General features: G+C 44.4%; 1 protein-coding gene across 3 annotated transcripts in view; it reads left to right on the top strand.

The window, feature by feature from the left end:
- Positions 1–26,490, top strand: part of KCND3 (potassium voltage-gated channel subfamily D member 3) — a 187,884-nt gene that overhangs the window by 130,871 nt on the left and 30,523 nt on the right. For all 3 annotated transcript variants that reach the window (XM_019546829.1, XM_019546830.1, XM_019546831.1), the window contains exon 2: positions 21,292–21,454. In XM_019546829.1, the coding sequence (XP_019402374.1) occupies positions 21,292–21,454 (163 nt within the window). The remainder of the gene's footprint in view (positions 1–21,291; positions 21,455–26,490) is intronic.

The raw sequence follows: 26,490 nt of genomic DNA on the forward strand, positions 1-26,490 counted from the left end.
TTACAGAGTTCTGTATTTCTTAAATTAAAAATTTTCAATTTATTATGACAAAGAAAGGCTTAAGTGCTGCAACATAATTCATGTATCCAATCCTTGCAGAAAGATCATAAAGTTTAAAGCCACTTTACTCACCCTTCATTCCCATAACTAACCCATGAAAACCCCCCACACATGTATCGGGGGTGAAAAATAGTCTGTGTAAGTGAGTGTAGTGTGCAACACTGCAGTGTGGCTGCTGCTGAGAAAGAATGTGGCAGCTGTTCAGCAAAGCATGAGCAGCTTTATGCAGGTTTAAAGGTGAGAGATTAAGAAACACAAAAAGCATATATACTTGAATTTAAGGCTGCAGAATCTAGTGAAGTCCCAAGACAACAAGGGCTTACAGACAGGCCTATCTGTATGCCAGCAAGTCTCCTTAGTCACTGAAGGTCTTTGCAGAACGAGACCCTAAAGCTGGAATTTGCCCAGCACACCCAGGTCCACACTTTGGTACTGGAAAAAGGCAAAACAGACCCTGGGAAAATCAGCCAAGGCCTTGCGCAAGGCAAGGAGCGGGTGTCCAACCCATCTGCAAAGCCAGACTTCCCATGTCACAATACTGCTGCACTGGGCATCAGCACCAGGGAATTTACAATAGTTCATATATATGTTCCTGTATATTTAGCATGAGTCTTCACTTATATATGGTGGGAGGAGTTGCCACACAGGATAGAGCTTGACTGTCTCAGAAGCAGATAGCAGCTGGAGGCAGAAAGTCCCTGTTTTAGAAAGGGGAGGACACAGCACTCAGCAAGACTGTTGCTGTCTTGCCCCAGCAAGGGCTTGTATGGTAGAGGCCCTGTGCCTCAGAGTTAACCTGAACCTGCTTTCCCATCAGTACAATAAAGCCTGTTTTCCATAGTCCTCTCCAGGAAAAAAAAGCCCTTTGCAATGCATGCCTATTCCCCCAGCCCTGCTGGAGCTTCTACCAACACCAAGTTCAACTTCTCCAGAGTCTGAAGCTTTCAAAAAGCCAGTCCCTTTACAGGGCTAATTAATTCCCCATGGGTGTTTTTTTTTCTTTTGGAACCTGTAAATATTTCAGAGATTGCTTTTCATATAATCACTGTTAGCAGCTCATTCAAATGCACAGCGTGTGTAGCATTTTGACTGTGACATGGCTCAGCATGGACCCGAGAAGCCGCTTCAAAAGTCAGGAAAGGAAAAACCCTGGGTATACAATACAGGTAAAAGAACAACATATGCTCTAAGCCGCCTCAGTAATGCAAAATGGGAGACAGGGTAATGGAGACGCCTAGCCTGATCTTAGATGAAATGATGAAGTTAACAGTATGCCCATTCCTCCCCTTGGCCTTTTCGTGTTTTTGGCGGAGGTCTGATCTATGCACCGGTTTGCAGAGAAATGCATTTAGCTACCAGCTATTTGACAAACTTTTTCACTCTGTCAGGGATGAGGACTCTGCTGGGATTGATAGCAGACTGACTCATTTAAATAAGTCCTCTAGTGCATGCACCACAAAGAAAAATCATCCCTCTCAGGTAGCATATTTCTTTCTTTCTAAATAATATATTGGTTCCTTTGAGCACGTACCCACCAGCTATAAGGCATTCAGATAGCAAAGCATCAGGTGCCCGTATAAGGATAGCTGGATAGATAGGTGGATGGATGGATGAATTCCTGGTCAATTTTTTATAGAGGATGAAGAATCGTAACAGCAGCCATAATATTTTCTGAGCAACTTCATGGTCCTTGAGACTGTAGAAAATCTGAATGCCGAGAAAAGTCCTGACATTCATCACTTACAGTCAAGGAGATAGACCCAGGTACAAAAACGTTTTTGCTGAAAGCTTCTAGTTATGGGACAACTCCAGAAAATGAATTTCCTTTTAATGACCTTTCCTTGTTCTTCTTTCCTCATGCAGGGTAAAATACATCTCAGCTTTTTTGTGGACAAGGCACAACAAATTCATCCCAGTGCATCTTGGTGCAATGATAACTGTGCTAAATGTAAACAAATTAGGAAATGCATGTACAATAATTTATTTAAGTGGGTTATAATCACAAGCTGTTAAGGAAGGCACCTATGAACAGCATAATTGACACAGCAAACTTCCCCTCTCTGCCTAGGTGGGAACAGCAGTACAGCTAAGGTTAATTGAAATGCAAAACAGAAAGACAAGAAAAGGAAAAGAAAGAAAGAAAAGATCAAAGGAAGGTGCCTCGTTACAACTTCATAAGTATGCAACAGCTGCATGGTTTCCGGGCCAAAAAAACCCAGCAGATGGCAACTGCCCTGCACTACTGCAAGGCCTAATTCTTATAAATGGATTTAACTCCTCGTGCCTGCATTAGAATTTAAATTAAATTAAATATTGACTGAGGAAGAGCTTGCTGCCAGTTTCAGGGTGAAAAGCTTCAATTACCAAGGAAACAGGAGTCCTTGAAAATTACAGCACACTTTCACCTTCAGAAGAAAAAAACCCAGCACAATCTGGAGAAACAGAGCATGGGGTGGATTTTGTCTCTGAGACCAAGCAGGAGGGAGGGAGGCAGGCAGGAAAGGAGGAAGAGATTCCTCTCTTGGAATAGGGCATGTCCCAGATCTCTCTGAAAGCAGGTTAAAATCATAAGCCCTTTTGGACATACTGCAGATATACTAGAGGGTGGGCATACTGGGATGCGGGCTGAGCTGGCATAGGGAGGGCTAAATCACATGCTAACTATACGTTCACCCCAAAGGGCAGGCAGGGGAGGAACAGTGGTCCCGAAGGCAAAATCTACACTGCAATCCAGAGATGTGACCACAACCTGGAAGGACGCACCTGAGCCAGCCTGAAACTTGCTGGCTTGGAGGCTGCTAGCAGCCAAGCCACTGCAGGCCCTTCGGCACAGGCTGCAAACCCACCTGGAGCCCAGGCTGCTGCAGTCTGGATGCTGTTGGTATGCAAGCTAGCTCAGGTTTGTCTTCCAGAGCTGAAATCCTACCTTTGGATTGCAGCCCAGACATGCACTGAGCCCCGCATTTCCAGGGGCTTCTCCTACATCGATGCGACTGGTGGTTTCAGAGTGAGAGCTGTGAAAGCACGTGTGGGCTGTGGCACGACACTGCGCCCTGGCATTGCCCGGCCCACGAGCTACGAACTGCAATCTGGCAATAGAGACTATAAAATTCAAGGGTGATTAACGTAATAGGTACAAGAGCAATGTTTAGACGTTGGATACCCTCCGGCTTACACAGGGCACGAAGGTTAAGACAGGGGCAGAAGGGCTCCAGCTGGAAGCAGTTTGGAAAGCCTGGACTGCTTCTGTTCTTCATTTCAAACACAACAGCCAAGCGATTCCTCTGACACGAAATGCACCTGCAGTCCCAGACACGTGTGCGCCACTCCTGGAAGGGGCAAGCGAGGCTCTGACAGCTCCCAGGACCAGAGCACAGGCCACAAATTCTCCTTTCCATCTCGTCTCGTTCTTCGCCCCGCTGCAAGGCGCTGCGTGATGCGCACCCCACGTCTGACTGATGCTGCCGAAAGAACCGAGACCAAGGGCAATGCAGCGTGCTCTTCCCTGGAGAGTCTCCCACAGCGAGGGCCTTCTACTTATGGAAAATCCTCCTCATCTCTCTGGAGAACTCAATTCTGCTGATGTTTCTTCTTTTTCACCGTCTTGTTCCATTCAGAAAAATAACGGCTAATCTGACAGCTTTGGCGCGCCTCTTAATTTTCCTCAGCGAGTTTCAAATCACAATTGACTCTGGCAATCACAAGACGATTTATCTAACCAGCAGCATTTTAAGTTCAAGCTGGGCTCCAAAGACGCCAACAAAGCCCTTCCTGCTCTAGCTATCGTTGCTGAAACGCAGCTGGGGCACAGACGACTGTTAGGCTGCTTGGTGATGTACGAGGCAAGCTAAGGCTGAGTTTGGACTTCACTACGTGCGTCAGCTCCGCAAGGGCTGAAAGGCATACAGCATCCTCTGGGGAAAAATAAATGAATAAACATTAGGAATAAGAAGGTAGGGAGGTGTTATCTCACTCAAAATTCAATTCAGTGTTTCTTGTATTGATTGGGCATTGGAGTTGTACTCCTTTTTCTTCTAAATAATTATAATATCAATAGTACTTTAGGGTTTTTTCCCCTCTCCTTGTAAAACTAGTTAATGCTGTAATAGCCAGCATCATGGAAAAACATTGTCCATCTGAGACTTCATAAAAAACAAAATACCTATTTGTCTTTCCTGAGCTTAGTACGATGTAGTAAACAGCGACTGCTATTAAGCTGAATGCGGTACTTTGGACGTAATCTCTGTGTTATACACAGTGAGGGGGTGTTTCATATTTTAAGTTGTTATTTGGCCTGTTGTAGTATCGGTCATGGCTAAAGGTCCAAGCAAACATCCCTGCTTCTACCACTCAGGAAGAGAAACCAATAGGTGGCATATACTATCTTAATATATCGGTTGGCATTGCCTGACAAGCTGAAGTGACAGATTTTCTAATTTGGAGCTTGTTTTTCAAAACTACTTTATGGCAGTTTAGATTTGCAAAAGTATCTTAACTAATTATGCACTTCATCCCCATTTCAGCAAATACCTTAAGTACACATGAACTTAGCAACTTTAAAATGATCGGGAATCCAGTATATGCTTAAGGTGAAACAAGGGTTTCATTAAGGCATGTTGTGCTCATTAAGTGCAGCGAGTTGCTGAACGGCAGCCTTGGTTCCTGGCACAACTTCTCCATTTGGTGCGCCTTATCCGGGCATCTGCAACGGACAATAGTTTTCCAGCTGGAGATATTCATTTTAACAATGGGAAGAGTCTGGAAATAAGTGGCTGAAAATCTGGGAGAGAGAAAAAGTTACAATTTCAAGATGTGATGAATGAAAATCATAGAACCCAGCGTCGGGCGAATGACGAAACTTAATGGGGAATGAAAGCTGATCTGCAATGGGGCCCTCCACTCCGGTGCTTTCCTTAGGACATAACACAACGGGAAGCTGTGTTTGTTCGGGTAAAGAAGAATATTTTTGCCTCACCTGCTCTTCAGCAGAGGCAGGAGGACAAGGGGGAGACACATTCAGTTTGCTGAACTATTCTCTCCCTAGGAAGAATCTGCAAACACTTACAGCCTTTTGCACGGCAAATAGTGTGCTTGCACTCTTTCTAATCCCTCCACTCCACACCCCCAATTCTCTAATATTTCTTCCTCTGCTCCTTTTAATGAATGGGACTATAAAGACTTGATTAGAAGCCTTTCATCATTTTAGGACCAGGGGCTTTAGCTTTCTGACCTACTTTCCTTGCCAATGCAATTCCATTTTTAGCTGCAACTCAAGGCTGGGATGTTACCCAAATTCAGACCATCTGTCTTAGGAGCCTGTAGGCTAGGAAGCTGGCTCAAGCCTGAAAGAACGTGTGGAACCAGTGTGTGTATGTATTACGTGTCTTTAGCCCTGGGTGTATTAATACCTCACTCCACTTATTTTCCAAGTTAGTTTACAAACATATTTTTCAGTTTTTTCTGACATGGAGTGACAGAGCTTTGAGCAGCAGCAGCTGCTCTGTGATATTTGGTGGTGCTGGAGGCATGGAAATTAGCTTTGCTGGGGGCTGCTCCTTGCACCAACCAAGGCATGGCCGGCCGGCCGGGATCAGGCCATGAGTCCGCCTGGGCCAGTGTGCAACCTCTGATCCTGCCTGGTACCGCAGCTACTCAGAGGGAGGCCTGGGAAGCCTGTGCATGAGCATTACCTCCTCATATGGGGAGCATCTACCTCGTTCCTGCGATAGGAGGTCAGGGCTGTGCCCAGAAGTCTGCAGGGGCACAGACAGAAGTCACCCAATCTGGCCCCAGAAAGCAGTTTATAGACATGAGCAAACAGCGGCGTACGGCTGCAGACAACTTAAAAAATGTCTGATCGGGTGAAAATCTGACTCCTCATTGCATGAGGGGTCAGATGACGATGTGTCAAAACAGGATCTTCTGTATCTTCATGTACATCCGCCACCGTGATTCATTCTTCAGTCTCCTCTCATGTAACTGCGTTCTTGTTCTGGATACAAGCAACCAGAATTTTTTATGAGCTCCTCACTTCATCAACGCCATGCAAGCAATGAGTTCCCCTGACTAAATTTAGCTGGCATAAATGATTATTTCCTTTTAAGGCCTTTAAAATGTACCATCATTCGTTGTTACGTTCCCTTGTTATTAGGCGAAAGGGTCCGCTCTACCTTCTTAACACCATTTCCCGCGTCTCATCGTGTGTGTTGCTAATCCTTTCTTTTCTAAAAACAGAAGCTGTAACTTTTCTGTTGCATATTTTGGGCTGGGTAGATGAAGTAGCTAAGATTAAATGAAACATGAATATTGAACTGGCCTTTCTTCCCTACCATTGATCATTCATGGTCAGGGTCAAGACACCAGGGTGATAAAATTTAGGAGTTATTCCTTGCTGCCACTTCACACGCACTCTGCAAATGAATTCAGTTTCTAAGGATATAGATCTGGATTCTCTTGCTGCACATGATTCATAGAATAAAACCTAAATAGCTGGAAAATCATGACTAATCAATTGTTGACCATGGCTTTCTAAAGAATTATAAATGCCCAAGCAGTTACGATCGGCTTCCATTACCGACATTGATATTTATCTGTTGAACTTGCTTTTATAACTTCCTGTGCCTCTGGCAGCTAGGCTGATACATGTAATACCTAGCGAGGAATACAGCTTCCATGCAAACATTAAAAAAAAAATATGCTGAAAAAAAAAGACACAGCTGCAAAACGAAACCAAACCTTGCAAAAGTTGAATACGCAGTAGGGGAGCTACACAGCTCAAAACAAGGCAGAAAATAAGTATACTTAATGTAAAAGAATTCTTGCATGAAATGGGCTCTGTACTTCCCTCGACACGGTTGATTTGCTGTTTAAGTTTGTCATTTGACAGCCTGTTTGTTGATTCCTTTGCCTCGAACGTATTATGGATTTTTATACAGTACACTCTTTCACAAGGTACCATGACTCAGTCCGCGTGTCGAATGTCGGGGGCGTTCATCAGTGCATCTCCTTCTTTTCCAGGTCAATATAGTAGGGAAAGAATAACCTGTCGGCCTGCCCCATGTCTACAGCCTCGCAGACATGAATTATTGGATCATTTGCACCTCTTTGGTAGAGCATGTCTCTGCAAAGGTCAGGGATCTGAGTAGCAATGTCTAGCACTTCTAGACAAGATGCTTTTCAGAAGTGCATATTTTCAGCCTAACTCTTCTTCTGTTAACATCAACAGTAAAGCTCCTGTTGATTTCAGCTCTGCTCCTACCGAGTGTTTTTGAACTTCCTACCTTATAGTTTTAAAACACCATACAGACAAAAAAAAAAAAATATGTCAGTAAATTCCCTGAGCTCCTGCCTTATAGAGCCATGTAAGCATCATCATCTCCACTTCACAGATAGGGAAACTGAGGGAAGGAGCACAACCGTCTCTCCCATAGCCCCATAGTAAATCAATGACAGGCAGGACTTCCTAATGCCCCCAGGCACTGCCTAGGCCTACCCTCAGCGTGTGCTCAGCCTTAGGTGCTGAGCAGAGTTCCCTCTGGCCTTCTAATATATGCAGCTATGATAAATGGTGCATACAGCTTCTTCTGCAAGTGAATGTTTAACGTGCGTATCTTTTACGGTTCACATCTTCACTGAAAACATCGCAAATGTCTCGTGGGGTAAGAGTATCGGACGTATTAAAGAACAGCTTGGGATGAACAGGAGGAAATATGAAGTGCAAGTGTCCTCTAGATGTACTCCTAGCTGATGAAAGAGGGCCAAATCCTTGGCTGGTGTAAACTTCACTGGTGGACATGGAACAGAGTGCTTGGGATGAAGATCCTCAACAAAATAGCTTAAAAAACATAACTGTGTTGCATCTGTTAAATCCCAGTTTTCTCAGGGTTTGCAAAAACCAGCAGAGGAAACTCACATTAGTTGCTTTTGTTTTAGCCTTCTATTGGAACTGACACGGACATTATTTCACTGGAGGTTCAAAGACACATTAGCGTGATTGCATGGAGTCACCCCTGCGAAACAGAAGGACATTAGCCCCTCTGAGCTGTCACGTCCAATGTACGTGGGCTTTGCAATGCAACTGAATCATTCCAGCTGATTTGTAGAGTTCTCTCTTTTATTTCTGCCGCTTTTTCTTTTTGTAGATCAAAACACTGCGCAGTCATTTACAGAAAAAGGGATCTTTTGCACCTGGAAAAAACAACATGCTAATTCCATACTTTATTCTGTCTCCTTCACCCCAGTAGCTTTCAAAATCATATTCCATTGTACACTAAATAACATTATTATTCTACGCTTATTCTCCTAAAAGCTACAACTAAATGGGTGGAGGGAAATCTTCTTTGGACTCTACAGTACAGCTCAAGATGCGAGGTAAACAAAGGACATTTCAGAGAGCTGCTAAAAGCAGTCTGAAGCAGTGATAAATCATCTGAAGTAACACTGCTTCTGTGTTTCAATCATCCGGTAGGAATTCTCATCCTCCACACACACACACACACACACACACACACACACACACACACACTCCTTATGACACTCTGCACCACACAGTAGGAAACTCCTTACTCTTCCAGTGCAGACAACTGAGAAGCAACCTCGGGGCATTTGTACACATGACGGGGGTTTCATCCTCACTAAATTAAGCAGGCCTGTTAAAACTGACGCGGTGTGTTTTAATGGGTTACATCGCTTAAAAGCCGTCACTTGTGCACTGAGCTCAATTAGATTTGTGGACAATTTACAGTAAATTACAGTAGGGGAGAGCTGCATGACTATCCACCCCACTGATCTCTTTGGTACTCAGCTATAGCAGGGGGCTCTAACTGAGTTCTCATACTGGTTCTGCCAACACCTTGCTCTGTGGTCTTAGGCAAGCCAGGTAAGCTGGCCGGGGCCAGACTTCAAGGCCCCCAGGATAACTTGTTGCTGTGAGAGGGATCCCAGGGCCTTCAGCTGGGCCAGCTGTGGATTAAAGTGGCTTCCAACGTGAGCAAGGATATCAGAACCTGAAGCTCCAAGCTTGCTGACACAGGGACTTTAGCATGGAGTTAATATGGGCTCATTTAGATAGGCTCTCCAGAAATACAGTTTCTGTGACACTTTTTCCAAATGGCAATAGTATGCAACAGACAACGAGATCTTTCCTCTGAGGTGTAAGAATCATCCCATAGGATATAAAAGTAGGGATATGGTTTACTAATAAGACGTACCTGCACGGCGACTGGAAGATAGAAGGGGCAATGGCAGGGACTCTCACTGCCTATGCATTTGTGTAATGCCTAAAATAATGCAAGTGGCATAAATCAGATTGATATCTGCTGGCTCACTGCATAAAAATGCAACTGGAAAAGAGCAGCCTCATCAAAAGCTGCTCGCTGTTTTTGCAAAGGCTTCGTAAAGGTAGCACCTGTCCATGTCTTTCTGTGGGCAATATCTTCAGACTAGTGTTTCTCAACCCGTGGGTCACGACCCAAAAGTGGGTTGGAAGAATATATGAAAGGGTCACAAACAAACTTTAAAAATGGATTCTCCTTTAAGGCAGAAAAATGTGGGAAAGCGTGGTTTTCCCCTTACAGGCCTGCCGCCTTCCAGCCTGCCAGGGGCTGCTTGCCCTCCCACGCCCCATTCCGCAGGCACACAGACGCCCTGCACCACATGCTGCGGGGCTGGCGGGCAGTGGGCTGGGAGCAAGAGGCCTTGGGCTGGGACTGGCAATCGATGCTGAAAAATAAGTCCTGATACAAAAAAAGGTTGAGAACCGCTGCTTTAGACCAACTTCGTGGTAGGGAGAGATGATGGATAAAACAATGGAACGGGCTGAGTGAGGCTTGTGGGTGATCTGAGGGCTAGTCACTAAATAGGCTGGTGTGTGATCCCTAAAACAAGCCACGGGCCCCTCTCGATGCCTGCATGCGCAGCCTATGTAAGCATTCAGCGAGAGCCGACCCCATTTCCCTTTAGACGGCAACGCAGCAAAAGGCTTGGGTGCTTTTGGAAAACACATCACGGAAGTCAGTGCTGCAGAGCCCACGCTTCCCCTCCTCACCTTGGAGCTCAGGTGGCTGGATGAAGCCCATGAGTTTCTTAGTCGTGAGCCGCACTGTGTTTGCAGCTAGCTAACAATAGTGTGTGTGAATCTTTACTGAATTCATTTCATCACAGTGGAGACCAGGACATAAGCTGCTGGTTTAAGAATGATTTTTTTATCATCTTCTTCTTCTTTTTTAACTTTGGAGAAATAATGGAAAGAAAATGCCTCGTCTCCAATTTTCCTCGTGGCATGTGCAGCTATTTCACTGATGAAATGGCTCCTAATGGCCCACAGAACATAATGTTATTTAACCTCTGTTACAAAGGTTGGGTTTTGAGCAGACACTGCTCTAATTGGCTTTATATGTTCTGTGCAAGGTGCCAATGGGAGGATGAGATTCCACGTCTTCTTATCTCCACTGCACCTGGAGAAAATGAACGAGACAATTAATTGTACAATAAGTATAATTTATGGAGCTTAAATTTAGATCAAAAAAATGCTTAATTATTTCTAAACCCTAATACAAATTAATTAGTCAATGATATTAGATTCTAAATTCCTACCTCCCCCCTAAACTGTAGGACATAATTTTAGATTACCAAAGGGACTAATCAGATTAAGAAGTAGCAGTGGAACTGATACGATTGGCAGCCAAATCTATTACTGCTTTAGCGATTGTCTCGAACATGGTCCTTCTTATCGTGGCATTAATTTTTCTTAATATTTATGAGTGCCATCAACACTGACAATTGTTTTATCTTTTAAAAGCATCTTTTTTCCCTTGAGTCATTACTTTAATTTCACAGATTCGGTCCACATGTCACTTGTCGTTTGTTAGACGAGCTAAACGAGAAGCAAGATAACAAGTTGCACTACTGCTTCTGAGTTCAACAGCAGCTTAGCTTTGTATTATTGGCTCAATAGATTACACTATTTGCTAGGTAGCTATCTGTCTCCTACCTGCCAAACCTTTCAGCATTTAAAGCTGGTAATGTGGAATTATGGACTTCCACTGAAACCTAACAAGTAGGAAATCATTTCTGAAACCTAAAGCTTCAGGAATAAAAAGGCCAGAGACAGAAAAGTGCCTTTCCATTTTGCACATGAGAGAAATAGTTACAGTAACGCTCAATTCTTCAATTTACTCCTTTGTGTCATCTAACCAGGGCTTTTCTCTCCCAAAAGAAAGGCTGCTGTGGTTCTTAGTCTATATAATGTGTCTGTCATTTAATTTGGTGCAAATACAAGTGAGAAGAGGTTTAACATCGAGTGAGAAGTGGTTTAACATATTGGAAGGTGTGAACCATGAGTGGGGCAATGATAATCGAGACTTAAATATAAAGGAATCAGCACAGGCAGGAAGAAGTTACGTTACCTGAATATTTTAGTTCAGAGGATACACGGACGGTAATTAAAGTCAGCTTTTAGGTGAAGCTGCTCGCCTAAGCAGGTCCTAACGCCTAGGCACGATGGCATGAACGGATCGCAAAATGAGGGATTGCCAAAAGATGCTCAGCGAATATACCGGAGGATGAAGTGGAGGAAGGGGGCCTGGGATTCGACTGGGATAGACCCCAGTGAGTGGCATAAATCAGCTGAAATCAACTGAGGATCTGGCCCATTACATAAAACTGCAACTGGAAAGGAGCAACGTCATCAAAAGCTGCTCGCTGCCTTTGCAAAGGCTTCATTATGGCAGCACCTGCTCATGTCTCTATGCTGTAGTTAAGGGTCTTTCAGCTTTTTGATTATAATCCTCTATTTTTAGGGGCTACGCATGTTGCACAGAGAGAGGGAGATGAGCATCAGAAGATGCTGCTGGGAGAGCTATTTTTAGTCTGAGTCACTTGATGAGCTGTTCAGCACCTTATTTATTGCTGTCTCCAGCTGGAGGAGTTTAAGTGATGTCCAGACAACTTTGCTGTTAAAACTGAAACTCGGAGGCCATGACCTCACGCTGGTAACATCTTCTTCGGTGAACGATGGATAAAATAATAGTACATTAAGCTCTTCAAGACTGATTGTTGCTAATAAGGGTAGAAGGCATATGGCCTCTTTTACAACCGAAGAACTGTGTCCTAATATGTAAAATCATTTTGCTGGTGCCAGGGCATCCCCGTGTCTAAAGTACTTGGTTCCGGTACGAATAGGAACCAGGTGGAAGGGGGCATCTCCCTGGCGATTTTTCATTCATAGGTCACTTGCTGTTCTGGTTGGTTTTCCTTGTGCAAGGTTTTCCTTGTGTGAAACTGCTAAAAGCCACATTATTTTCATTGTCTCCTTAGTTCTCTGGATGTTGTACACACAACTCCAGGGAGCTATTTTCATTCTGTGTCCAGGACGAGGAGAAGGAGGTGGTGATGACCTTTCCCCCCCTAAATTAGCATCTCCCTAAGACCCAAATTGGCATCCCTTAGTCATACCCCCATGCTAAGTCGCACTGAACTCACAGAAATTACCTGGGGTAAAATCCAGGTGCTTGAACAACCCTACCACCCGAGTCAGGGGCATCAGAGCTGAATAGTGGAAGGACTGTGCTAGTTGCCATCTATCCCACATGCTTTGGCAGCACATAAAGGTTGCTCCCCTATGGTATATTTTCCATTGTTTTTTCCAAACCAGTTCTTTTAGAGGGTCATCTTGGCATCCTGTTATGTTGATAGCAGAAGAGAAGATAAACTAGAATGGCCTCCAGCATGGAGCAAAGAAGGCCGGGTAGAGAGGCTCCCTAACACCGTACATTTAGCCAAAAAAGATTTGTTATTCTCCCCCAGGCTGACAGACGTGCTGTGGAGTTACTTCCCAGTGATTTATGCCCAGACTGGATGCTTCAGCCCAGCACTAATCCATTGTAAGCAACCCAAGCGCTGGCCAGACCTACAGCAGGGAGGGTTCCTGTAACATTTTCCTTAGGCCCCTTTGATCTGAAGGGTAAATAAACTTAAGGGCCATCTATCTTAACTGACACCAATGCATGTCCGCGTTGGCCCACATCAGGGATGCCTGATATACGGAGCAGGCTTATGGAAGAGCACAGATTCTCAGTCAAGTGAACAACAGAAAACTGGCAAAATCTGCAACCAGCTGAACAAATAGCTGGCAATTAGCTAGCAGAGTGTTTAGCTTGAGGCAGGCTCTGCAATCCCAGCCCGGCAACGTGCAGCGTCTATCTCCGCACATGGTGGGAGCCATGCACAGGGCTGCATTTGCCACAGACTTCTGTCCCGCTCCCTTGCGTGGTTGACTAGCGCAGGACGACAGTGCCCCATCCGAGCCGGCTGAACCGGGGCTGCTTTGCATTGTGGGTTCCACGGCCCTGGTAGCCTTTCTGACCTTTACTCGTACTCCATCCCCGTGTCCTCTCGCTGTCCTAACAAGGTCACTGATGAATAACTTAAGATGGACTTTTGGCAGTAGGTTTCTTCTTCTTTGTACATGACGAGTTGCCTTTCAATAAATTAATAGAGGCTCTGGAGGCTCTTATGACTCCTTCCTGGAACAAAACAAGGAATGTTGGGGTTTAATGTGCCCAAGAGATGCTAATTGAAATACAATATTTTGGATTATTTGGCAGCCTCTCCATTACATATACGCTGGGAGGCCATTAGCGTTTAGCACTATTGTTCGGGGACAAAAACAAGTTGTCGCTGTAGCAATTAATAATGTAGGAGCCACATATGCCAACCCCGGAGTAGCAACAGTAAGAGTCTTATGGGTCTCATCCAAAGCCCATTGCAGTCAATGGGAGACTTTCCGTTAACATCAATGAATCCTCATTCAGATGCTACGAGCACTGTTGTTGCATGCATCTTCCTTTTGCTCACAGCAGAAATTTTGGCTTGATCTGCCACCATCTGCTGTCCACCGGTGCCTCATCTGAAGAGGGCAGACAGCTTTGGAGGCAAAAGTTTTCTGTCCAAGGAACAGGTACACCGCAGGCAATGAACAGGAGGGTCCTTCCTGCAGTTCCTTCATTCACACATGAAGAAACTTCCTCCCCAGAACAAGTCCACTCTGCCCTTGCCCCACTACTACCATGAAGGGCATGAATTGTGCTGGTCGACTGCATGATGTAGATATTAATCTGGTGCCTGTTTACCTGCTGCTGGTCTTCATTAGCGCCCCGGACTCTGCAACACACAGACAAAATGGCCTTGCCCAATTACAGCTGAATGTGTCCGGTTTTTCTTGCTCTGGGATAATTAGCTGATGAGCATTCATAAGAAACAAGCTGGCAATTTGAAATTCCCCCAGGTAGCTCACACAATGACAGGTATTTTATTTTATTGCCATCTTTAATCCATAGCTTCAGAATAATCTCTTAATGATCATCTGCGTGAGACAAGGGTTACAGCTCATCAAGGCCTGACTTCTTCTTTATTAGGCATTAAAGCTACCCAAAATGAACTTGCAATGGCTTTACATTGTCATCTGGAATGAATCAGACTGCTGGAAATGCAATGCCACGAGGTAGGAGTGATTAGAGACTTTTTAATTATATGGACTGTATTCCTCTGGCTTCAGAAGTTTTAATTGGCCAGGCCGGGGTGTGAGCACAGCAAAATACAGAATGCTTCTTGAAGAAGGAGAGAAGAGGCCAAAAAAGGCTACAGCTAGCCCACTTGGAAGCTCCTGCCTCTGTTTTCCTTGGTCAGTAATGACAAGGCTTTGAAACAAAGCTCCCCTAGGGCTGGCTTTGTGTTCCAGAATATGAGAAAGTTGAGGAAGTAATCCCCAGCCCCTCACACATGATAAACCCCAGCAGGTTATGCAGAGGAACATCAGCATTGACATGCTACTTGCACGCTTCCGCCCTGGCCCGAATCCATTGAAGTGGGATGCTTTCCACTGGGGACTGATTTGATCCCTTAATTCCTTCCTGGGTCAGCAAGGAGTGCAGCCTTGGACCCAGCTCAGCTCCCTCTACTCGCTGACCAAAGTAGTTGACCCATGTCATAGGCTCAAGGGGCAGCGAGGTAGCCAGCAGCCCCTGATAAGCATCAGGGACCGGGGCAAAGGCAAGTGCGGACACGGAGAAAGCTGCTTTCGTGCCTGGTCACACCTGGGAGAGCGGCTACGTGGCATCAAACATGACCCATTGGGCAGGGCACATTCTCAGTACCAACTGAGGCCATCAAGGCTTTGCCGTTCAAAGCCAGTTTATTCCTTGCTGTCTGCTCCACAGAAAGTGCTCCTCTCCTGCCAGCCATTCGCTTGCAACCCTCGGGTTAAGCCATTTAATCAAAGATCTGCATTGCTGATAGAAAACAGATTGTGACGGGGAGAAAATAGGAGAAGGATCAAGCTAAGGTAGCTGCAGTTGCTTTGTAAAATGCCAGTTCCCAAAATATTTGGTGCAAATCCTGCTGGGAAGTAAAGGCTTTACAGGTCTTTGGCCTAAACCTAGAACAATTTCTCTCCTCTGTGTTTGAACTTCCCTGCGCAGAACAAAAGGAAATCCTATTGACGTGCATACAATCGCTTGTTTTCTGGCGAGTTAGCACAGACAAAAGCAGCACCTGGGTACCCAAAGTACACATCTCTTGGCATGCACTGAGGAAGCACTACAATAGCTATTATGTTATTTATAGCATCACTGTTGTGGAGCTATATATTTTTTATTGTAAATTAAGAATAATAATCATCCCATGAGCTGTGCAATCATACTTTTTGTCTTAGTGAGTGTTGAATTCACAAGCCCAGTAAGACTGGGACCGTACTTGGGGCAGCCTTCCATTAAAAAGTACCAAGTTTCTATAGTGATACAGCAAGAAGGTTTTCCACCAAGTCCAATCTCCAGCCTGGGTGATACCATAATAGTGTAAGCGGCCTGCTTTTTCACAGTTTGTGCTAATCCATAGCATTATTTGGACATACACATGTGATGAGGGCGCAAGAATGAGCCCCGGGCTCTTGCGGTCATGGAAGATCACATGCTAGTTTTCTCCAAGAAAAAGGGCAGCTACATTTAGCATCTGGCTAGATTCCAACTCAAGAAGTTATAGACTGCCCTCCTAAATCCTCAGCATCCCTGTCATTTGGAGATGCCATTGCTCCACATTGCTAAACCCCAGCTGTGCAGTTCTGGACACCCTGCTGCCCTCTGCTACGCAGGCTGCCCAAATGATCTCATCATTAACCTCCCAGATACACAAAGCTCTTGGTTCAGAGGCCATATCTTTTATTAGACCAACCAAATAGGATAAATAAAAAAATAAATAGAATCTCTCTTATCAGACCAACTAAATAGAACATTAACACTAATTTTATTAACCTCACAGAATATTTGTAAGGCTTAATTAATGTTGGCAAACCCCATGCCTTCTAGAACCTCTTCATCGGCAGGATGCGGTCTCCAGGGCTTTCAGTCTGGCACCTTTCATGAACTTTAAATGAACTTTAATTATGAATACAAGAGTCTATATCGTGCCCTTGTACTACCACCATTCAGCTGCTGCCCTGCAGCCTGCATTGCCATCACCAGTTTTGATTGTATCCGTTACAAGTTTTACTCGTTCTAGCTGCTCCCGGCTTGCTCTCTCTCTTACACTGTCATCAATTCAAAACCAGCTCCAGCAGTTCATGAGTTTTTGCAGCCGTCTAAAATCTTGTAATTTAGCAGCTGTTGCAACATGACCTAATCCTTAAACCGCAATTCCTCTCCTGGCTATCCTATGAATCGGCTTTACTAATACATGACTGCAAATGGAGCCCTCCCCTCAGTCCTTTTAGGACCCTTCATGCCTCCCAGGGGAGCAGAAATTGTGCCGAAAGATACAAGACCTTGATTGTTAGATCCATGCCTCGAAAAGCAATGCATGCCCCGTTGTTAAGGTGTGCTTTGCATCACTGCCTCAAGCCATGGATGTGTGTTGGACACAAATGCCATAGGTGAGCACAGAGAAGCTCAATTGCTTCCAGATGATGCTACCTCAACTGGAGGAGCTGGCACAGCAGTCACAAAACAATGCAAAAGGAGAAGGCTCCATTTGGTTTTCAGAGGGAGGATGCGATATATTGAAGCACCTAATCCAGATTGCCTGTACACATGCAATTCTATCACTCCGCGTAGAAAGTTTCACCCAGACACAAGGTTGAGCATGAGACAGGTCCAACAGCTTCCAGGAGCTGTTCTTCCCAGCATCTTCCCTGATCTGACAACTCCAGAAGTATTAGTAATCACAAAATCATAGATAAGGAGGTTGGGAGGGACCTCAGGAGCTCACATCTAGTCCAACCCCCTGCTCAAAGCAGGACCAGCCCCAGCTACATCATCCCAGCCAAGGCTTTGTCAAGCTGGGCCTTAAAAACCTCCAAGGATGGAGATCCCACCACCTCCCTAGGTAACCTGTTCCAGTGCTTCACCACCGTCTGTGCGAGAGAGTTTTTTCCTAATAAGTTATTAGCAATAACCAGCCTAAACCTCCCTGGCTGCAACTTTAGACCATTAATCCTTGCTCTGTCATCTGCCATCACTGAGAACAGATTCTTAATGAGTGATTTCTTATTATTAAGTAAATGCAGGTCTAGAGATTGTTGCAATGCTGTGTGTCCTTCCCCTTGCTCCCAGATGCGTGTTGTCAGAAGGAACGCAGCAGAGGAAAGCTATCCTGTAGTTGCTAGATTAATCAAGTTGTGCTATAGACCAAATATGCCCCAGGGCACAAGGAGCTGAGCACCGCAGCCATTTCAAAAAGGATGGGTGGATACTCAGAGCTTTTAAAAAATGAACAAACAACCTTTTCTTTTTTTAATTATAAATCACATTAAAAAAAAGAGTTCAAGTTGTATTTGTCATTTGGTTCTCATTCTGACGGGATACAGAGAGTTAGAAGCTGGGGCATTTTCAAGTGTCAGTCTGTATGCCTTTTACACTGCACCCAATACCTTCTCCACCGTGCCTTAAAAAATGTAATGCAAACACATATGGCTCAATTCAATAGTATTTCATCCAAATAGTTCTGCAGTAACTAACCCCAGGGGTGAGCACTGGAGCAGACCTATTAGACCTCCTTCCAGTCCCGCCTACTCCAGCCAGTGCTAGATTTCTCCTTCCAACATATTTCCCACTGTTTGTCCAGCATGTCAAGCAAAAATGTGCCAAGCAATATCACTTCCAAACATCCCATAAGCCAACCTTTTATACAGTGCTGTTTTATAGCACTACCGTTAAAGCCCAGACAAAGAGGGCAGAACCAGGGCAACCATTGCACCTTCTGCAAACACACAGAGGACCCTGCTCAGTGCTGTGTGTCAGAAGGGTCATGTTTGAGACAAGTGATTAAATTTTAGTCCTACCACATCTGAGGAAAGCAGGAGGGGAAAAAAAAAGGAAAGAAAAAAAGCACCTTTTTTGACAGCATCAAGTGAGGCTGAAGAGGTGGTTGCTTAACAAGGGCCTTTAAACGATCTTCATGTAAGGCAACATCTCAAAAGTTAATAGACATAAAGAGTGTTTTACTGATTACAGGCATTGCACAAGGCTTTCATGAGCTGACTGTAGGTGAATCCGAAAGAAAGGCTTTGCGTGCTACAATTAAGCTTTAGCCAGTGATGTGTGAAGCAATTACAGAAAATTCAGAAAGTTGAAAATGTCACAGAAATACTGTCCCTTTGCCCTCTGTGCCAGAAACTGAGCTTTTCTCTGGAGACCCAGGAGGGCAATAGCCCAGGGAAGATCTCGTTAGGATCTTTTGTTTCAGATATTGGGTCAAATGGCCTAGCTGCTTTCTAGCATGGAAAATGAGCACGGGAAAGAGCCTGGAGCCCAGCCTGCTTAGCTAGCTGGTGTGTAATGGACCGGGATCACGAAGATCTGTGTTACAGCAAGGTGATCCTTATTTTACTGACACTCTTAATGCCGCATCACTGCCTGGACCAGCCAAGAAGTCAGACAGCTCCAGTAAGTACTCTCCCTGTGTCCTGCCAATGAAGGGGTTACCTGAATCCAGATAACCCCTTCATTTTCTGGGCACAGAAAGAGTACTTATACTTTGCCACAAGAGGACTGATGCTCCTAAGTCACTTTGTTCCTTTTGCAACTGCCACATGGGTTTGATACTCGATCCTCACTTGCATCACGCCTTGCAAAAAGTGACAGCGGTTCCTGTAGGCCAGAGGATTGAAGCCTACCCTGGGCTGTGTTTGTTTTTTCCCCTTCTTCCAGCTCATGTCAGTTGTATTTCCTCTTTGGATAACGTACATTTGCAGGAAGTCACAAATGCCTTAGTAAATCTGCTCAGAAATGCCAATAAACCCCATCAGTAACTGTCTTGATCACATGCCTATGAAAAAGGGGGCTAACTGCCATGACTATGGCAGGATCCGCTGTATCTTGTGATCAGTCAAACTCCCCAGGTGTGCGCGCTCGTGTTTTACCTGCCTGACGGCCTTTTGCAGAGCGGAGGCTGGAAATTACTTCTAGAGGGCAAACTGCAGGGGAACACAAACTTCCCCTGGCCGAGGTCACTGCTGCATCTGTCGAGTACAGGGGGGTTGCTTTCACGCAGCCAACAGCTGGTGCCCAATTACAATTCAGAGTCCTGATAAATTAGTCTGTGATACGGGGGAATCATGAGTGATGGGGCAGTCAGTTAGAATTAAGACGTCCAATCATCTGTGACACAATATGGGGATTGTGTCAGGCCAAACTGTAAATCAGGATTCAGAGTCCCAATTACCTTTACTATAATACGGCATTCAGGGAGCCAGGCCACTCAATCACATGTCTAAGCCCTGAGCAGTTACAGCACTATATGCTCCATTAGGGAATAATAGCAACACTTCTGATATTGCTTTGTTGAGTTGCCATAAGCTAAAATATTGAGGATTTCTCCACACGTTGACGGTATTAGGTTTAGGTAAAGTTGCAGGCAGCGTTAGCAATCTGCAAAATAAAAGCACAAATATGAGCAAAGTAGTCTTTTACACAGTGGTGATTTTTGTCTCTAAAGAAGCTGAACCAACATGATTTACCACCAGCATCAGAATGAAAGGGATTGTTTTCTCTCTGATTCTACAGGTATTATTCAAAATGCAAAATGCAGTTGTTAATGAAAAGAGGGCTGTGCAGAACTCGGTCATTTGGAATTGCAGAGGTCTGTCTGTACATTTTCCAGTTGGATTCACACCCCTCAGTGAGCCCGAAGGTGTGAATGAATGCAATTTCTGATAAAAGTATACATATATAAAACCAAATTATCAATCCTAATCGGCTAGATGCTGGACCCCCTGCTTAGCAAATTGTGTACACCCAGGTGAATTCCACAATGAACACAAAGCCAGTGGTAAGAGTCTGCCTATATTGGAAAGTGCATACAGGACAACAGGGAGTGAAAATGTAAAGTGGATACTTTAATTCATTATGAAGAGAGCCTTTGCATGGTTTGGTTTAATCTACTGCCAGATCTCATGTGGAATGTGTGTTCACATAAGGAGTTAGTGTGGATTAGCTGTTGCACTGGAACATTACTTTCCCTGTGTAGTCAAGCCCAAAAGGTTAGTCCCAAAGCAGGCGTAACTCACAGTTCCAGCTGTCTTTGAGCAGAGCTCTAAATCACAGCTTTTCTGCCATCTGCTGTAGGCAAGGGCCTCATTTCCTTCTCGCCTACATGTGGGACTCCACTGACATCAGTAGTGCAACTTAGGTGTAAAATAGGCAATAAGGGAAAAGAAAATGGGTGTCCTGTGCTGCAAGGAGAATGCACACCCTGTTGGTTGCACACCTAGTTGAACCCCCTGCCTCAGTACTGGTGGTATCTCGGGTGAACATGCATAATAAATCCACACCACGTAGTCGATAGCATAATGCCATACATGCTGGGGAAAAGCCATCCTGATGGCTGAACTGGTGCTGTTAGGTTGCAAAGCATGAGATCATATCATGTCATCCTGTGACATAATGCCGAACTAAAAGCATTAGTTTTGGTCTTAAAGGGATCTAGCCCTTTTGAAAACTCTACTTCGATATTCCGGCTGTGTATTATTGAGTACCAAGTGAAAGGCTTGTCTGAGTTTTTGGCAGGAATCCTGTATAACATCAGGAAAACACCACGTGCAGCTGGGAGGCAAATATGGGGTGGGGGGGATTAGCGTTTAGCCATTGCTCTCCAGCTCGGCCTCTCATTTTGTCTGCTTGCTCAGTGAATTTGCACAGCGTCTTGGGCCAGAAGAGTGACCTCTTTGTCTTTGTTCCCCTCTAGTTATGGTGACATGGTGCCCAAGACCATTGCTGGGAAGATCTTTGGCTCTATTTGCTCGCTGAGTGGGGTGCTGGTCATTGCTCTGCCGGTTCCAGTTATTGTTTCCAACTTCAGCCGAATTTACCATCAGAATCAGAGAGCTGACAAACGAAGAGCACAAAAGGTAAGTCTTGCTCACGTGGCATCTCGCACTGACTGGCTACTGTGACTGCAGTCCTACAGGTGACGTTGCTTTATGGGGACTCTAGCACTCGCCATGCAGGTCCAACATAGCCTTTCAGTACCATGAGAGCCCTTCCCATTTAAGGAAGAGTTAACAATGCATAAATAAGGATAAAACTGGCCATCTCCCCATCCCCGTCAGGGCAAGGATCGTTGCAATATTGTAGTCGGTCCCTGGTCACTTGGGGATTTAACTGTTGCCATGATGTCACAGCCTAGCCACTGAGTATTATGGAAAAATAGGGACCATTTTGAGGACCTTCTCCACAAAAGCTTGCATACATAAGCTAAGAGGAAGCCCCAGCCTTTATCAGTATGGGGCACAGGATACACAAGTGTCAAGTATAAATCTGTGTCTGTTTAAGCAGAGGGCAGTGTGCACCCATCCTACCCATCTATCCGCATCTACCCACAAAGACATGCATACACACCTACGTATATTGACCCACAAACAAATCCTCACAACTATTAACTATACAGAGATGCAAGCTGGTTACCTCCAACACAGGCTGTCTAGTCTTGTGTGAACAATGGGTTTCCATTGTTTGTCCTTGCTATGCATCAATCTGGTTCCACTATAGCAGAAAATGTAAATCCTAATGTTTTTTCTTTATCAGAAGTTATTTATCTCTCTAGCTTCTTTTCTGATTCTATTCAGGCCTTTAGAAAAGTGCACAAACCAACCAGCTACTGCATCCCAAACAGAAAGAAGTGCTGGCTATATACAGCAGCCCCTAGAAATGTTAGAGCTTTATTGAATATTGGAAAATTTGGACAGTTTTAACTAGAAGGAAAAACTTACAGATTCAGTGCCAAAGCACAGCAGATTTATTTCAGGCCAGCCAATGTATACTACAGGTGGGATTGCAGAATCAAGGTATTTTTTAATAGCCTCTAGAGATTTAAAATTTGTTTTCCTCTGTTGGATGCTGTCTCAGTCTGCCAGGTATCCAATGCCCATGGGACACGGGGGAGAGTTGTAGTCATAAGATGTGTTATTTCTGCCCCAGGCAGGCATCTAGGCTGTCTCCCTCTTGCATCTCAGAAAGCGAAGAGGGGACTTGCCAGCCTACAAGTGTTGGCAATCTAGACCTGCAGAAGAACAGAAGGTAGACAGCTGCCACGTATGAATAAGATGTTTTTACTGTGAATGAGCTGCAGCTATTGCCTCTAGATTCAAACTGGATCTGACTGTGGGTATTAAACCTTACAAAAAGTTGATGGGACTTTTTTTTTAATGTGTGTAAAGCAATATAAATATATATGCCTATATAGAAAAGAGTAAAACATAATATAGATTCTTTAGAATGGAAGTATGAAACATGTTCATGTTCACGCACACACACACACACACACCTGTCTATTTGTTCACACAATGCACGTTTATATTTAAGAAAGGAATGGTTTTCATGTCAGACCAGCACAGAGGAAGGAAAAGTGCAAGAATTCCCCACTGAGCAGAGGGACTGCAGTTGTCTCTCAGTGCTTCGTGGTGTTGAAGCAGTAATAGAGCCAAGGGGATGAAGTCCTGCCTCACTGCTGAAGCTTCTTTGAGGCTGTGACATAGGAGGGAACAAATGGTTGCATCTTCAAACTTAAGCATCTGAGGAGCAGCTGAGGAAGAAACCCAGTATAGGGGATAGTGGGGCAGTAGCATCCATCCCACTGGTACATGTACTCCAGCGCAGTGGAGAAAATCTCTAGGGTAGGCACCTTTTTGGTGCACAGATCACATCTAAGCGAGGCTCCCCACTTGCTTACACCGGTATAAATCATGAGTCTTTACTGAAATCAAAACAGTAAAGTTAGCATGAAACTAGTGTACATGAGCAGAGTAAGACCTGTCCTCTCTCGATGCCTCTCTGCTAATTCCCAGTTGAGCACCATCCTTGTGCAGAGTGAGTGTCAAATGCTGCCACTGAAGGTGCTGTACAACAGTTTTTGCAGGGTCCTTGATTATACTAGGAAGAGAACAGGGGATGAATGAAGCCATGTAGTTTAAGGAGACTGTAACCAAAGCAACGTATATGCATTGATTCACAGGTTTCTGACACTGCAAAAGTCCAGTTGAATCTTGTAGCTGAGTAAATGTTGCCCAAGGTTCTCGTCTATAAATCTGAAAATAAAATACAAAAGAATAAATTCAATTAATCAAAGCCAGGTGATAGGGCTGTGTCTGGCACGTCTACCCTCTGGAGACAAATCCTCAGTTCTAGAGACAAATCCTCAGTAATTGACTTTCTTCTCATTAGCTACCATGGCACCTAGGCACCTCCTTGTCTTTTGCAGAAGAGACGGGAACAAAGCGAATAAGCATTAACATGTCTGTTGAGCTGTCCAAGTGACAGCCATTGCGACAACAGCTGTAATGAGCTGGATTTCTCCCGCAATAAAAAAACCAAGAGAAATATACTTTTAAACTCAAGTTTTCTAAATGCATAAAGAAAACAACCCAGGGAAATAAATACAATCTGGAGTGAGCTGTCAGAGAAATAAATACAGCATGCACGTACTCCAGCATCTAACTTACCACCAAACGTGATTTCAGAAGAGAATATACATGGAATACCAAAGCAACTGGCACTGGTAAGAAAGGAATATAAGACTGAGATTTTAAAAGGCACCTAAGGAACTTGACTGAGGGTATGAGGAAATTCAATGGATTTGGGTGTCAAAATCCTGTAAATGCCTTTAAAATCCAAGGCTGAATTCTTACCCTACGTTCAAGATGAGGGCCTTGTTAGGTCCTGGCTAGGAAGATCCCTTCCTGAAGATCTCCCAAAGTTTCAGCTGCCTGGATATCATCCAGGACTCCTTGACATGACCTGTATGCCTGAAGAAGGGTGTTTGTGCCCAAAAGCTTGCAAAGAACAATTTGTCCAACTATTTAAATCGGTCTAATACAAGACATCGTGTCTGCCCAAAGAGCCTTGATTTGACATGACCCATGCACGCAAAGAGCTGCGCATCTCCAGCTTCGAAAGCTGCCTCCCTGTGTTGCGTCTGTTTAGTGCTGATAGGATTCCAGTCTCCAGCAGAGTCAACCCTCTACCTTTCACCAGTGCTAGAATCTACCTTTAAAATTAAACATAAAATCCCCTCTAATGAACAATTCAATCCCAAACACCACTCTTCATCAGAATCTTAGTGGGAAAAAGCAATGAACAGGTAATGAACAGGACCATATTACAAGCATTATAATTGAATATCATGCAGCTCTGATGTTATGTGTTAATGGAAAATTTAACTTTGGTTCACTGGAGGACAGATAGATCCACTTTCCATCCTCTCTGCACTTGGAGACTTCAATTTCAAACCTTGGAATCACAACATAAAGAGCAACAAAACCGTATCCAATTAACAATTAATTTCCCAGCACTGTGATCTTACAGGTCACTCAAATACCGTTTAAGCAGCCACAAACACAATCCATTCATTGCTAATCAGGAGCATCTATTGCAACTTCAAAACTCTAATTTTTTTTAAAAAGTTAACCAATTGCCTTCATTTAAGAAATCATTTGTGATCGAGTATTAACTAAAAATGAAACGTTTTTAAAGAGGAATACGTGCTTGCAGCTGTGAGGTGGGCCAAATAAGCAAGAGTATTATTGTTATCATCTGCATTGTTGGCTATTTTGTTCCACCGAAATTCAAACAACGCTCCCTAATGACGCCCAATGCTGCAAGATGCTGGTGCTATAAATGCATGCACACCATGAGACAGCACCCACCTTCATGTCCTTATAGTCTCAATAGGCAAGGTGTGCTGCCTGCCATGTCCTGAATCCCATTCCAGCACCTTAGCCACAAACCTGTCCTTCCACCAAGCCTCCTTCCCAGCCAGCCAGCTTTCACCCTGAAGTTTTCTGCACTGAGACCCCCTCTTTTTTTCCTGGCTGTCGATCCAGTCTGTGAAGATGAGATATGCTGTTAACCTTGATGCTTCCATGATTGATTGCAGCTCTTATCAGGGCTGCTGTATTGACACACACGATATATAATTTTTCCCTGGATTTGAATGTCTAATTCCCCTTGTGCTGGATACATTTCTGAATTAGTCAAGTTTTCTCAAGTCAGAAGCATGAGCAATTCTCACATGCCCATCACTGTATGAAAACAACAGAAAGGGAGAGAGAGAACAGGACTCTCAGGGATGATCTACTATAGGATATAAGAAGCAACCTTAAACCTCACGTTGGTGCCAGCACCACCCCTCCAGTGTCCTGAGCTCCATATTCTGAGGCCGCATAAGTCTGCATAATGGTCAAATCTGTGGCCCAGCCAATGACGGTATCTGTGTGGGCTCTGCAAGGAGGGTAGGATAACGCTCTTTACACTTATATGGCTTCTTCTTGGTTTAATGGCCACATTGAAAGAGGATGGGCAAGCTTACAGCACCACACAACTCTTCTTGTTCTCTGCTGCCTGGTATTTTCTAGCCAGCAATTCAGGGCAGCCCCCAAGCTGTTATAAATGGTATCTACCTTCTTTTCCAGATTCCCCCATTTTTGCTCAAAATAATTTAAAAAGATGAAGACTCTTAAATCTAGAGATAAATACCACTGAATGTGGGATGTTGACTTGAGGACTCCGATGAGAAGGGGTAATGGCAAGCGTGCCGTGTATATGGCTGCATGAGCCGTTCACAGAGACATGTCGACAGGAGGAGAGCAACATTAAACCCAAATCCTCCAGGCTGACTTAAGCTTTGGGAGTGCCTGCCTTATTTCGAGGGGTTGAAAAGTAGGAAAATATTCAACAACACTTGCTGCTTTCTTGCTGTATTAGCTAAGGCCCAGCTTTTTCTTACCTCTCCAGCCTTAGCAGTGAAAGAGTTCAAATGGCTTGAGCAAATATTCGCAGGTGTTTATTACCAGATCAACTCTCACATCCTTCAAAAATAAATGGAGACAAAATTTGCCTTAAAGGAATAAAAATCACCAGTGGTTTAAACACCCGGAAGATAAATTACTCT

Source organism: Crocodylus porosus, unplaced genomic scaffold, assembly GCF_001723895.1.
Source record: "Crocodylus porosus isolate Cpor-Errol unplaced genomic scaffold, CroPor_comp1, whole genome shotgun sequence".
Classification (NCBI taxonomy): domain Eukaryota; kingdom Metazoa; phylum Chordata; order Crocodylia; family Crocodylidae; genus Crocodylus; species Crocodylus porosus.